The following is a 12,500-nucleotide window of genomic DNA, read 5'->3' as shown; positions in this document are numbered from 1 at the left end:
TGGAACAAACAAGCAAATGTAGGAATGAAAAGTCAAAATCGTTATATATTTTTTTCAGTGTCTTAAGATCGAAAAAAAAAATGGCATTCAACATTGTTCTGAAATGAAAAATAAAAAAAATATCATGGGGGAAAAGGAATTGTATGGGACTCATGTGGACTCCAGTACAAGTCTTGGGTTCAAATCCGACCTGTGGACCTTTACTGCAGGTCATCCCCTCTCTATCTCTGTCCCCCCATTTCAACTCTGTTATTTGCCATACTATCACATTTAAAAAATACATATATTTGTCTAACAATGCATGCCAAATGTATGTAAATGATTTGTGTATGCAAGAATGCATTCAACAGTCATTTTACTCCTAAAAACCCTCAAGAAACTGTTTTTTTCAAGAAAGTGTTGAAAGCCCTTTGACAATCTGTTTTGCTGGGGAAAGCGCTCGGGGTTAGGGCCAAAGACAGATCATCATTTGGGCTCAACCCTAATCTCAATGGGGTTTCTCCTAGTTAAATAACATGCTATTATAATGCTATGTACCTCTCTGTCTCTGGTGTGGTCCATGGCGAAGTAAGCCGGCATCCCCGCTGCCAGCATGACCAGAATAATGGCCTCTATGTAGACCAGAGCGTAGGACGTCACATCAGGGATTTGCTGAGGAAATATAATGGAAAAGTTAAAGACCTACTTCACCGGTGGAAATATGAAGGTGTATTGAACTCTGAGATCCTATGTAGTATAAATGTGCAAACATTTTAGAAATCGGTTCATCCTAGCCTGAGAAAAGTCAGAAAGAGTGTTTTATGGTCTCACTGTCTAACCCTACATTTTCCCATGCGTGACACCACTCATGGTAAAATGTAGGGTTAGTATTAACAGGACAGCTGTGCGAAGGGAAGACAGAGGGAAGACTGAGGGAAGAAAAAACTCATTCATTATATTATAATAGCGATTTTATAATGATAGAACGCTGGTTCCATATGGGTGAAGTATTCCTTTAAAATACACTCACGGGGTGCTCCTTTGGCATAGTGGATAGAGCGTGTACCATATTGGCTCCGGCCTTCGTTGCAGTGGTCGCGGATTCGAATCCGACCCGTGGACCTTTACTGCAGGTCATCCCCTCCTCCCCCTCTCTCTTTCTGTCTCCTCATTTCAACTCTGTACCGTCTAATAAAGCTTGAAAATGCCAAAAAAAACTCTTTAAAACACACTCACATAATCAAAGGGTTTGGTCCAGGTCCGTATGCGTGCGCTGCCGTTCAGCCCTCGCAGCAAAGCGTTGCTCAGCACGTTCACCGCCATCGGCAGAGAGTGAACCGTGGTGCTGTTGAACGCAACACTGTATCTGAAACCCTGGTAACAGAAGTCAGGGGAAAAGTGTTAAAAATACCCTCTTAAAAGGGGTGGTGTGTAATATGACATCATCAAGAAAGTTCTACAAAGTTCTAGAATGCAACGCTCCCTGGGTAACCCCACCCCTTTCGAATAATAACAGAAGCTACAGTGGCCTTCAAGGACAAGAACAATTCTAAATTTTAAACGATGCACCTGATTGCATTCCAACTATGACACTTTCAAGATGGCGGCACGAGGCCTTGGTCCAAAATATGCAGAAATATGGACATATATGAGACCCTTTCTAAAGGAAAAAAAAATAATTCAAAACATTTTTTTCAGCTATTATGCACTAAATTAAATGTACTTATGGATATTATAATTACTTTCTACAAAATCTGCTAGGAAGTAAAACCCAAAATTCTACACACTGCAGGTTTAGAACTTAGGTCTTAATGGGTTAACACTAAGGCGACGCTTTCTCTCCAGTTTCAACAGATATGTGGTATCAAAAGACTAAAATTCAATCCATCCTGTAATACAGTAAGACAATATGAATCCATGAATACACTGGTTGTGTATCTGTGTGGACGGACGGACGGACGGACGGACGGACGGACGGACAGACAGACGGATAGATGGATAGACGGATAGATAGATAGATAGATAGATGGACAGACAGACAGACAGACAGACAGACAGACATATAGAGAGACAGACAGATAGATAGATAGATAGATAGATAGACAGACAGACAGACAGACAGACAGACAGACAGACAGACAGACAGACAGACAGACAGACAGACAGACAGATTACTCCATGAATGAACTGACCTTGCTGGAGCCCGTCACGTTGATGGCTGCGCTGTGTGGAGCGGCTGACATGTAGTCGCTCTGTCTCATCATCTCAACCTTGATGTCCTGAGACTCCAGCTGGTGGATGAAGTCAGAGATATCGGAGCCTGGAAGCACAAGAAGAACAATTTCATCAATTGGACAAGTCTGATTGGTATTCACCGTGTAATTTAAAAGCTGTAATAGCAATAGTCAGTATACCATCACAATATGTACAGCATGCAGCATTCTCAGAGAAAATGTTCTGGGGTCTCATTGAGAGAACAACTTATAACATCCATTGTTAATGTGTTTAAATGAAAGTAAGGATTAATGATGTAAAAGTGATCATCCGTCATTGCAATATGAGAGAGTTAGATGGATGGATGCATGGATGGATAGACAGACAGACAGACAGACAGACAGACAGACAGACAGACAGACAGACAGACAGACAGACAGACAGACAGACAGACAGACAGACAGACAGACAGACAGACAGACCTGATGAGTTGTGTACCAGCAGACTGGTGGAGTATCTGTGTGGGCTCTGGTTCCTCTTCAGCAGGTAGACAGGGAGGAACTGTCTGTCTGGAGAGTGGAGCTGGATGTTCCCTGTTGCTAGGGACAAGATCAGCACCGCGGCAACATACACCAGGAACAACGCCAGGCTGGAAAGAGGAGAGGGAAACTATGGCTCAAATACACACAATAATACCGCACAATATTCTGTAGACATTTCAAATTTAAACCTGCAGTGTGTAGAATTTTGGGTTTTATTTGCTAGCAGATTTTGTAGAAAGTAATTACAATATCCAGAAGTACATTTAATTTAGTGCATAATAACTGAACATTTTTTTTTGAATTATTTATTTTTCCCTTAGAAAGTATAGTCTCATATATGTCCATATTTCTGCATATCTTGGACCAAGACCTAGTGCCGCCATCTTGAAAGTGTCATAGTTGGAATGTCATCAGGTGCATTGTTTAAAATTTAGAATTGTTCTTGTCCTTGAAGGCCACTGTAGCTTCTGTTATTATTCAAAAGGGTTGGGGTTACCCAGGGAGTGTTGCATTCTAGAACTTTGTAGAACTTTCTTGATGATGTCATATTACACACTGCACCTTTAAATCACATCACATTTTTAATCAGCTGGCTTCATCGTACGTAATTTCATTTGTACAGAAGGTCTGGAATCGCTCTATTGACAGACGTTAACTCACTTGGAGGCGGGTGTAAGTTGAAGTTTAAAACTATTGGATCTGCCCAGTGCCACTCTGGATCTGCCAACCAATCGCATAACGTTTATTCATGACGTCGTGGGCCGGTTTCTGACTACAACTGAAACTGGCACTAGACCTCAACAATATATCCTGAGAAGGCCTGCGAATATACCGCAGACCCAGACTGACTACTGAAGGGAAATTAAAATTGATGGGAAGTAGGAAGGCGGGCGGTGCCAAGCTAATACACACAGACACAAAGGGGCGACTGTGGCTCAGGTGGTAGAGCGGGTCGGCCGATGATCAAAGGGTTGGAGGTTCGATCCCCGCCCTGCCACCTGTGTCATAGTTGTTGTGTCCTTGGGCAAGACACTTCACCCACCTTGCCTGGTGTGAATGTTGATAGTTAGCCTGCTGCTATCGGTGTATGAATGTGTGTGTGTGAATGGTAACGTGGGAAAGGAAAACAGGTCTCCCTTGCAAAAGAGTCTTCGGTCTCAATGGGATTTACCTGTAGAAATAAAGGTAAAAAAAAAAAACACACACAAAGACAGACTCACGTGTAGATGAAGGCCTTCCTCTCTCTGTACATGTTGAGCATGTGTAGCCATGCGACGGTGCTGAACTGCTGTCTCCACAGAGCGTGACCTCGGATGACATCGTCCGCTCTGCTGTCTGAGAAGGTGAGGCGTCTCTGGTCTGTGTCCTCCACACACACATCCTCACTGTCCTCCTCCGGCTGGGCGGGGTTAAACACACTGTAGTCTGGAAACACACGGAGAGAAATACTCATTTTAGATCATTTTAAAGCTATATTGCGTAACTTTTTCATATAAACGAATGTCCTCCTCCAAGTGGGCAGGGTTAAACACACTGTAGTCTGGAAACACACGGAGAAATACTCATTTTAGATCATTTTAAAGCTATATTGCGTAACTTTTTCATATAAACGAATGTCCTCCTCCAAGTGGACAGGGTTAAACACACTGTAGTCTGGAAACACACGGAGAAATACTCATTTTAGATCATTTTAAAGCTATATTGCGTAACTTTTTCATATAAACGAATGTCCTCCTCCAAGTGGGCAGGGTTAAACACACTGTAGTCTGGAAACACACAGAGAAAAATACTTGTTTAGACAATGTTATTTCTTTTTTTATTAGAAAGTTTTATAGAGAGACAGAGATACAATGGGGCAGAGATGGGAATGACATGCATAGAACGACCCGGGCTGGATGGCCGCTTGTTGTCAAAATCAGTGAATATCTCTTCACTATCTGCTACCTGTCCGTACTGTGTGTGAGCTGAAAAAAGAAACAGAGTTAATACACAGCCTAGGCTCTGTAAATGGACACTTTTGTTTACATATGCTTTGTTTAAACACCAGTTGACAGAGCCTAGGCTGTGTATTCACACCAGATTACTTTTCAGCGCTCACTCAGTACAGACAGGTAGAGGATCATGAGGAGATATATTCACTGATTTTGACAACAAGCGTTCTCCAGAATCACTGACTCCACCTTTAAGGCATTATGAAATAGTTTGAATTATATAATATTCTGGAGAGTGCTTGTTGTCAAAATAGCTTTTTCGTCAAAATCTAATGAAATATTTTGAGTTTTTGTAAATATACCAACACTCACCAGCTTGGTCCACTTCCCCCTCTGACTCCAACCGAAGGAAAACATCCTCCAGTGTCGTCATAGAAACGCCGTAGTTTATAATTCCAAGATCGGGTTGACTGTCGAACTCAGAGAACAAACCTACAACAGACAAAAGGAATGTAATTGTGTGTGTAAAATTGGAGTATTTTAGCGTCATCTAGTGGTGAGATTGTAGATGTCAACGCTCCCTTGCTAACCCCTGTCTTTGGAGAGAATTTACAGAAGCTACGGTGGCCTTCAAGGACAAGAAGCTATAGTTACTAAAGATGGCATCATCCACCACTGCCTCAAGTCTTTCCACAATATCAAGTGATGAGGTGAAGATGTATTTAGTTATTTATTCTATAGTACTTCTTCTTCTTCTTGGTCTTCCAACAGGTGCATTTCCCCCAGGACGCCCACTATGCAGCTCTGGAAAAAGTGAAGAGACCACTCCAAATGTTCAGTGTCTCTTGTTTTACTATTTATAGGCATATGTTTGAGTAGAATGACAAAACTACTGACAACATTTCTACCAAATTCCAATACATTTTGTGTCATTTAGAGCATTTTCAATAAGTTATGTTGAGATGAAGATTTGAGAAAAATCCATATTGGTCTCTTCATTTTTTCCGGCGCTGTATATAAAACCGTGTAAGACCGATAAGTTTGTCCATTCTGTGCTACTGTAGAAACATGGCGGTGCAACACTTTCCAACTGTCAATAAAGGAGTATTTATATATATATATTACCTATGTAACAAAATATTCAGACCTGAGAAAGTGTCCATGTAGCCTGTTCTGTCTGTCTGTCAATAAGAACTAGTTATTTATATGAACTATGTACATATCTAAATCCGACCTGAGAAAGTGTCCATGCTCTCAAAGGGCAGAGTGAAGGTTAACTCCGTCTCGTGCTGTTGTGACAGCGTTGCCTTGGGAACGTGCTGCTCCACCAATGAGGTGATCCGATCCGCTTCACATCGCTCACCAATCGACATCCTGCAGCAAAACAGTTTCGTAAGATGTAAAAAAATTACAAATCATAGCAAAACACAAAATAAAAAAAATCTATTTAAATAACACTTAGTACATAGAGCATTTTTTTCATGCTATAAACGATTTGTGGCTTTTGCTGGATGAGGATTTGCCGTTTTAAAATAAGTATGAGCATGTTGCCTACACATCATATTCTACAGACTTAAGAAAACATTTATGCTTCGTACAGGTTGCTACATAAATCACACTATAATCGTTTGAATAGGTTTAACAGTGAAAATGATAATAACGATGTAAAAGTGGTCATACCCCCTAATATCGAAAATCATATCACAATGGCAATATCAGTCACAAAACTCCCAACTATATATATTTTTTCTAAACTGAGCAACCCTTATTTCCAGTGCTTAATAAACTACATCTAAAAAGGTTAATTTGACTCACCTGAGGTGGTATCCAACCCCACACTTGATCTTGAGATACAGAGAAGAGCCGACACACTTCAGCTGTCCCTGAGAGATCACTGCTTTACGATCTGGAGGACATGTAAAATAAAATCAAATTAATGTTTAACAAAAAATAACACGAGATCGAGCACAATTTCTTTAATTCTGAAATCATTCCACTATTAGTGTTGATTCAAAGTGCAGATATATGAGTGCTCAAAGATGCATTTTACAGGCATGAATAATGTCAATAGTAAAAGTATAAAAGCAGTATTTGTTTTTATAAATACAAAACTAGAAAAGGTTAGCACTCTTGCTAAAAAAAAATTGCTCATTCCAAACTTCTAGGAGCAGAATTTAAAAGTTGAGGGCTTTGATGAAACCCTGAATGTCTCATAAACACTGTATGTGATAGATTAACATCATTGCAACTTTGACCCTTTTTTTATTTCCAAATTGTGATATAAAGTCCCTACCAGCGAATATATCTGCCTCATCCATGTAGTGCAGACAGACAGACAGACAGACAGACAGACAGACAGACAGACAGACAGACAGACAGACAGACAGACAGACAGACAGACAGACTGGGACACACACACTTTAATATGGATTTCCCTCAAAATGTTTGTGTAGTTCAAACCATATAATGAAATGTTATGGTCATTCTGCCTCTATTAGCCATAGGAAACAAAGTGTTATTGGGAATAGAATAGAATAGAATAGAATAGCCTTTATTGTCATTGTATGTTGTACAATGAAATTTGAGTGCCACTCCTCTGGTGCAATCAGCATGCAATATAAATATAAATAAACATTTTAGAACAGAAGATAAGGAAATATTGTTAAGCTATATACAAAAAAGAGACTATATTTATATATCTATCCTATTTAAATTGTAACTATATAAAGAAAGAAACTATATATATATCTATAACTATAAAACTATAACTATATAACTATTGAAAAAGAAACTATGTATATATCTATAACTGCATAAATAACAGAATCTGCAGCAAACCTATGTAAGCAAACAAATAATAAATAACAAAAATGGCAGGTCAACCAGGGAGAAAATGTTATTGGTATTGCACTTAAATGATTGTGAAATATTCACAGTATAGCAGTTTGTATGATCAATATGATTGAAAATGTTTACAGTATGCGGCAGTTGTATAATCAATATGATCAGTATGTGTCCCAGTGTGCAGGTAGTCCTATTTTTGTTTCATCATGTTATTTGTCTCTGTGATGGCTCTGGGGAAGAAGCTGTCCCTGAGCCTGCTTGTCCTGGCTCTATGTGACCTGTACCGCCTGCCGGAGGGTAACATGTCAAACAGGTGGTTAGCAGGGTGGGAGGAGTCTTTGATGATGTTTCCAGCTCTGCTGCGGTAGCGAGAGCTGGCAATAGTCTCCAGGCTAGGCAGGGAAGCAGTCAGTTTAAGGAAAGCCTCTATATTATACAAGCTAAGAGGGACTATACACAAAACCAGTCAATCAAAAAGAGAAATATTAAATGAATTATATTATATTTTTTTTGGGGCGACTGTGGCTCAGTTGGTAGAGCGGGTTGGCCGATGATCAAAGGGTTGGATGTTCGATCCCCGTCCTGCCACCTGTGTCATAGTTGTTGTGTCCTTGGGCAAGACACTTAACCCACCTTGCCTTGTGTGAATGTCGATAGTTAGCCTGCTATTGGTGTATGAATGTGTGTGTGAATGGTAACAGGTCTCCCTTGAAAAAGAGTCTCTGGTCTCAATGGGATTTACATGTATAAATAAAGGTTTAAAAAAAAAAAAAAAAGGGGGACTATACACAAAACCAATCAAAAAGAAAAATATTAAATGAATTATATAATAATATTTTGAGTCCCTACCAGCGAATATATCTGCCTCGTCCATGTAGTGCGTGCTGAGGACGATGACTCTCCCGGCTCTGCGTCTCTTGAGCAGAGACCAGACCTGCTGCCGGGAGCACGGGTCCATCCCCGCGGTGGGCTCGTCAAGCAGCAGGATCTGGAATAACATCAAGCACACGGTTAAGACTAAGGGCAGACAGACAGACAGACAGACAGACAGACAGACAGACAGACAGACAGACAGACAGACAGACAGACAGACAGACAGACAGACAGACAGACAGACAGACAGACAGACAGCTGAAATAACATCAGACACACTGTTAAGACTAAGGGCTGGATGGAAGGATCTATAAAGGGGAAATAACATCAGAAACACTGTTAAGACAAAGGGCTGGAAGGAAGGAAGGAAGGATGGATAGATGGATAGATGGATAGATGGATAGATGGATAGATGGATAGATGGATAGATGGATAGATGGATAGATGGATAGATGGATAGATGGATAGATGGATAGATGGATAGATGGATAGATGGATAGATGGATAGATGGATAGATGGATAGATGGATAGATGGATAGATGGATAGATAGATAGATAGATAGATAGATAGATAGATCTTGGGGTCTCCCAGGATGGTGACAGACAGACTGACTGACAGACAGACAGACAGACAGACAGACACAGAGACACACAGACAGACAGACAGTCAGACAGACAGACCTTGGGGTCTCCCAGGATGGTGACAGACAGACACACAGACAGACACACAGACACACAGATAGACAGATAGACACACATACACACATACAGACAGACAGACAGACAGACAGACAGACAGACAGACAGACAGACAGACAGACCTTGGGGTCTCCCAGGATGGCGATGCCCACAGACAGCTTCCTCTTCTGGCCTCCGCTCAGGTTCTTGGCCTGAGCAGACGAGATCTTCTCCAGGTCCAAGTCCTTCAACACCTTCAGAACCTATGGAGATGGAAAACACACAAATGGTAAATGGACTCCACTTATAAAGCTCTTTTCCCTGGTTTTTCACAGACCCAAAGCGCTTTACATTGTTTTATACACATTCACCCATTCACACACACACATTCATACACCGATAGCAGCAGCAGCTACCACGCAGGGTGCAAGCTAACTCTCGGGAGACATTTAGGGTTCAGTGTCTCTTTGCCCAGGGACACTTGGACATGTGGCGGGTAGGCGGGGGATCGAACCACCGACCCTGCACTCCAGAGGCGAACTCCCTAATGGTTTAAGCAACCATTAAAATCCCTGTTAACCCAAATCCATTTGAACTCACCTCTGCGTCTATGTCTCCCGGTGGAATCCCTTTAATAGCAGCGAATATCCTGAGATGTTCCTCCACGGTCAGAACGTCAAAGATGATGTTGAACTGCGGGCAGATGCCGACCAGCTGTTTCATCTCAGACGTGTCAGCGATCTCGGCCACAGGAGAGCCGTAGATACTGGCCGAGCCGCTGGTGGGAGGGCAGATCCCACACAGTATGTTCATGAGGGTGGATTTCCCCGCTCCGCTGTGCCCCAATAAGGCGGTTATCTGGCCCTCGTAGATGTCAAACGTAAGACCTGCATGAAAATCAACCAATGACATAAGAAGCAGACTCTCAAAAAGGTGAAGTCAGTTATTCTGGAAAACGCTTGTTACGTCAAACCTGCGAATGAGAATGACAACCAGGGTTTCTACAGCTTAAGTACATTTAGATTTTAGACTTTTTTTAATGCCACTCGGAATTCAATTTAAGACCAATAACTAGGGCTGTCAAGCGATTAAAAAAATGTATCTAATTAATTTAGTGGTGGGCCGATAACGGCGTTAACGGCTGCGTTAACGCCAAACTCTTATCGGGCGATAAAAAAAATATCGCCGTTAATCTCTTAATTCCACCTCCTGTTCGGCTCAGGGGAGATGCTGTTCGCCGTCGGGGTGAACCCCCTTCCGCACGTGAAGGCTCGCTTCACGTGCGGGAAAGCTATAGTGTGAGCGGCCACAGCTTGTATTTTGGTCATATCTAACACTGGACTGCAGGCCTATATAAAAGTGTTGCACCTTTGCTTTCTTTGGGTTAAAAAAAACTCCATCAACTCAGTATCCGTCTAGTCCAAAAAAACTCTGTCAGCTGCTGCTGCAGACGGTGTGCAGACGTGCTCGGAGAATCAGCATCGGCGCATCAACAGTCATTCAATGCAGCGGCAGTAATCATACAACCGAACGGTGTAGAAAGTCCCGTCAGTTAAAAATAGTGATCCAGATTTTAAATCCATGTTAAAATCGGAAGGATATAAAGCTAGTTAGCTTAAAAAAAGTAGCAAACATGTCAACTGTGATGTGTTCAGGCCGGCTCAGTAATATGATTGATGTGTTCAAATGCAACACAAAAAAAAAGAAATTTGAGATTTTGGCGAAACTTGTTTTCCCAGCAAGATAAAATAGATAGTAAAGATGGAATGGAATTATGACCTGTTTAATGTCCTATCTTGAGCTATGATCATATCAGCAATTAAAGCAATAATACAAGTTCTATTTCAACAAAATAATAGAAAATTATCAATAGTGATATCAATAAAGACTTGGATCGTTAAGGAGTCTTGAAAATGGTATCAATATCAATACAAATTAACTCCTGTCATCTGAGAGAAATTAAGATGATTTAATTTTTTTAACCGTTAGTATTTACCGGTTAAAAATATTATCGGTTGACTGGTTTACCATGGACATCCCTTATACTGTATAAATGTATATCATACATTGTATGTTTTTTTTTGTGTTATCCCAGTTAAGTTTATTATAAATGTTTTATCATTTAATATTACTTTTAATAGTTCCGGGACGTTGGAGCAATAACCTGGTGTTTTGACACTTCAGTGTGCACTGTGAATTTGAAGTAATGTTCAGTTTTTGAATAAAGATGCAGCATTTACAAATGTTTATTTTTTTTATCCGATTCATCGATTAATCGAAAAAATAATCGACCGATTAATCGATTATTGAAATAATCGTTAGTTGCAGCCCTAAACAATTCATCGTTACCTCTTATGGCCTACAGTTCAAAGTTCATGTTTAACTGAATAAACAGTTTGTAAACACAAGTACATCTTGTTGAACATTATTTATTTTCATCACCAATTATCATAGTAGAACAGCTTCCTCAAGCAGTTTGTGATGCATGTTGGAAGCTGGGGTGTGTCATTTCTGATTGGTCAAAATGAACATGAGCTGTACACTTTGACCAATCAGAGCGAGGCTCCGATTCTCTGTTTTTATTGGCTGTTGGGACTGTCCATTCACTTTGTCACGACGTTGTTGGTGTAGAGCGTGTCAGGGAGGGACCATAGGGGAGGGACCAAAGAGAACAAGTGGAGCGGTTGAGGTATTTGAATTCGAATCTCTATCCCAACTGCCATTTTCTCCCCAAATCCTCCACCCCAGCTTTAATGCTTAGTTCATTATTAAGCATTTACTAAGAATAAACTAACCGTTAATTTAATGTACCCTTATTGAAAAGTTTTACCAAAATGTTTAAGGTCCTACCAATGAAGCGTTGCAGCAACCATTAACTATATAAATATTTATTTTTAATCAAGGGAAAGAAATTATAATTTAAGTAGGCTTTTTTTAAACATGTAAAGTGTGCCCCAATGCAAAATACAGAGGTGTTTCAGTTCTGGGAGTTACATTTTGGAATTATCTCAGTGAACTTGAGCATTTTAGAGTGTTTGACCTTAAAAAGAAACCAGCACTCACCTCTCAGAGCCTCCACCGTGCTGTCCTTGTCTTTGTAGATTTTCTGGATGTTACTGATGCTGCAGGGAAAGATACAACAGAGAGAAAATATGAGTGTTAATACAGAGGGAGTGTCAAAGTGTTGTGCTATGCTAAAACTGCATTCACTCTTTATTTAAACCTGCAGTGTGTAGAATTTTGGGTTTTATTTCCTAGCAGGAAGAAAGTAATTATAATATCCATAAGTACGTTTAATTTAGTGCATAATAGCTGAAATTTTTTTTTTGAATTATTAATTTTTCCCTTAGAAAGGGTCTCATATATGTCCATATTTCTGCATATTTTGGACCAAGTCCTAGTGCCGCCATCTTGAAAGTGTCATAGTTGGAATGTCAT

At 40.5% G+C, this 12,500-nt stretch overlaps 1 protein-coding gene across 1 annotated transcript in view; it reads right to left on the bottom strand.

Annotated features, from left to right (window-relative positions):
• Nucleotides 1-12,500, bottom strand: part of abca5 (ATP-binding cassette, sub-family A (ABC1), member 5) — a 46,161-nt gene that overhangs the window by 17,190 nt on the left and 16,471 nt on the right. Inside the window, exons 11-22 of the mRNA XM_080049680.1 lie at nucleotides 12,126-12,184; nucleotides 9,663-9,949; nucleotides 9,206-9,325; nucleotides 8,360-8,498; nucleotides 6,482-6,572; nucleotides 5,901-6,040; nucleotides 5,039-5,158; nucleotides 3,956-4,160; nucleotides 2,676-2,842; nucleotides 2,172-2,299; nucleotides 1,216-1,353; nucleotides 538-651 (exon numbers count right to left, since the gene is read on the bottom strand). Coding sequence (XP_079905806.1) covers nucleotides 538-651; nucleotides 1,216-1,353; nucleotides 2,172-2,299; nucleotides 2,676-2,842; nucleotides 3,956-4,160; nucleotides 5,039-5,158; nucleotides 5,901-6,040; nucleotides 6,482-6,572; nucleotides 8,360-8,498; nucleotides 9,206-9,325; nucleotides 9,663-9,949; nucleotides 12,126-12,184 — 1,708 coding nt within the window. The remainder of the gene's footprint in view (nucleotides 1-537; nucleotides 652-1,215; nucleotides 1,354-2,171; nucleotides 2,300-2,675; nucleotides 2,843-3,955; nucleotides 4,161-5,038; nucleotides 5,159-5,900; nucleotides 6,041-6,481; nucleotides 6,573-8,359; nucleotides 8,499-9,205; nucleotides 9,326-9,662; nucleotides 9,950-12,125; nucleotides 12,185-12,500) is intronic.

The sequence above is a fragment of the Ammodytes marinus genome (genome assembly GCF_949987685.1).
Source record: "Ammodytes marinus genome assembly, chromosome: 20".
In the NCBI taxonomy this organism is placed as follows: Eukaryota; Metazoa; Chordata; class Actinopteri; order Uranoscopiformes; family Ammodytidae; genus Ammodytes; species Ammodytes marinus.
The sequence above is the reverse complement of the archived record's forward strand: the minus strand, read 5'-3'. Positions and strand labels throughout refer to the sequence as shown.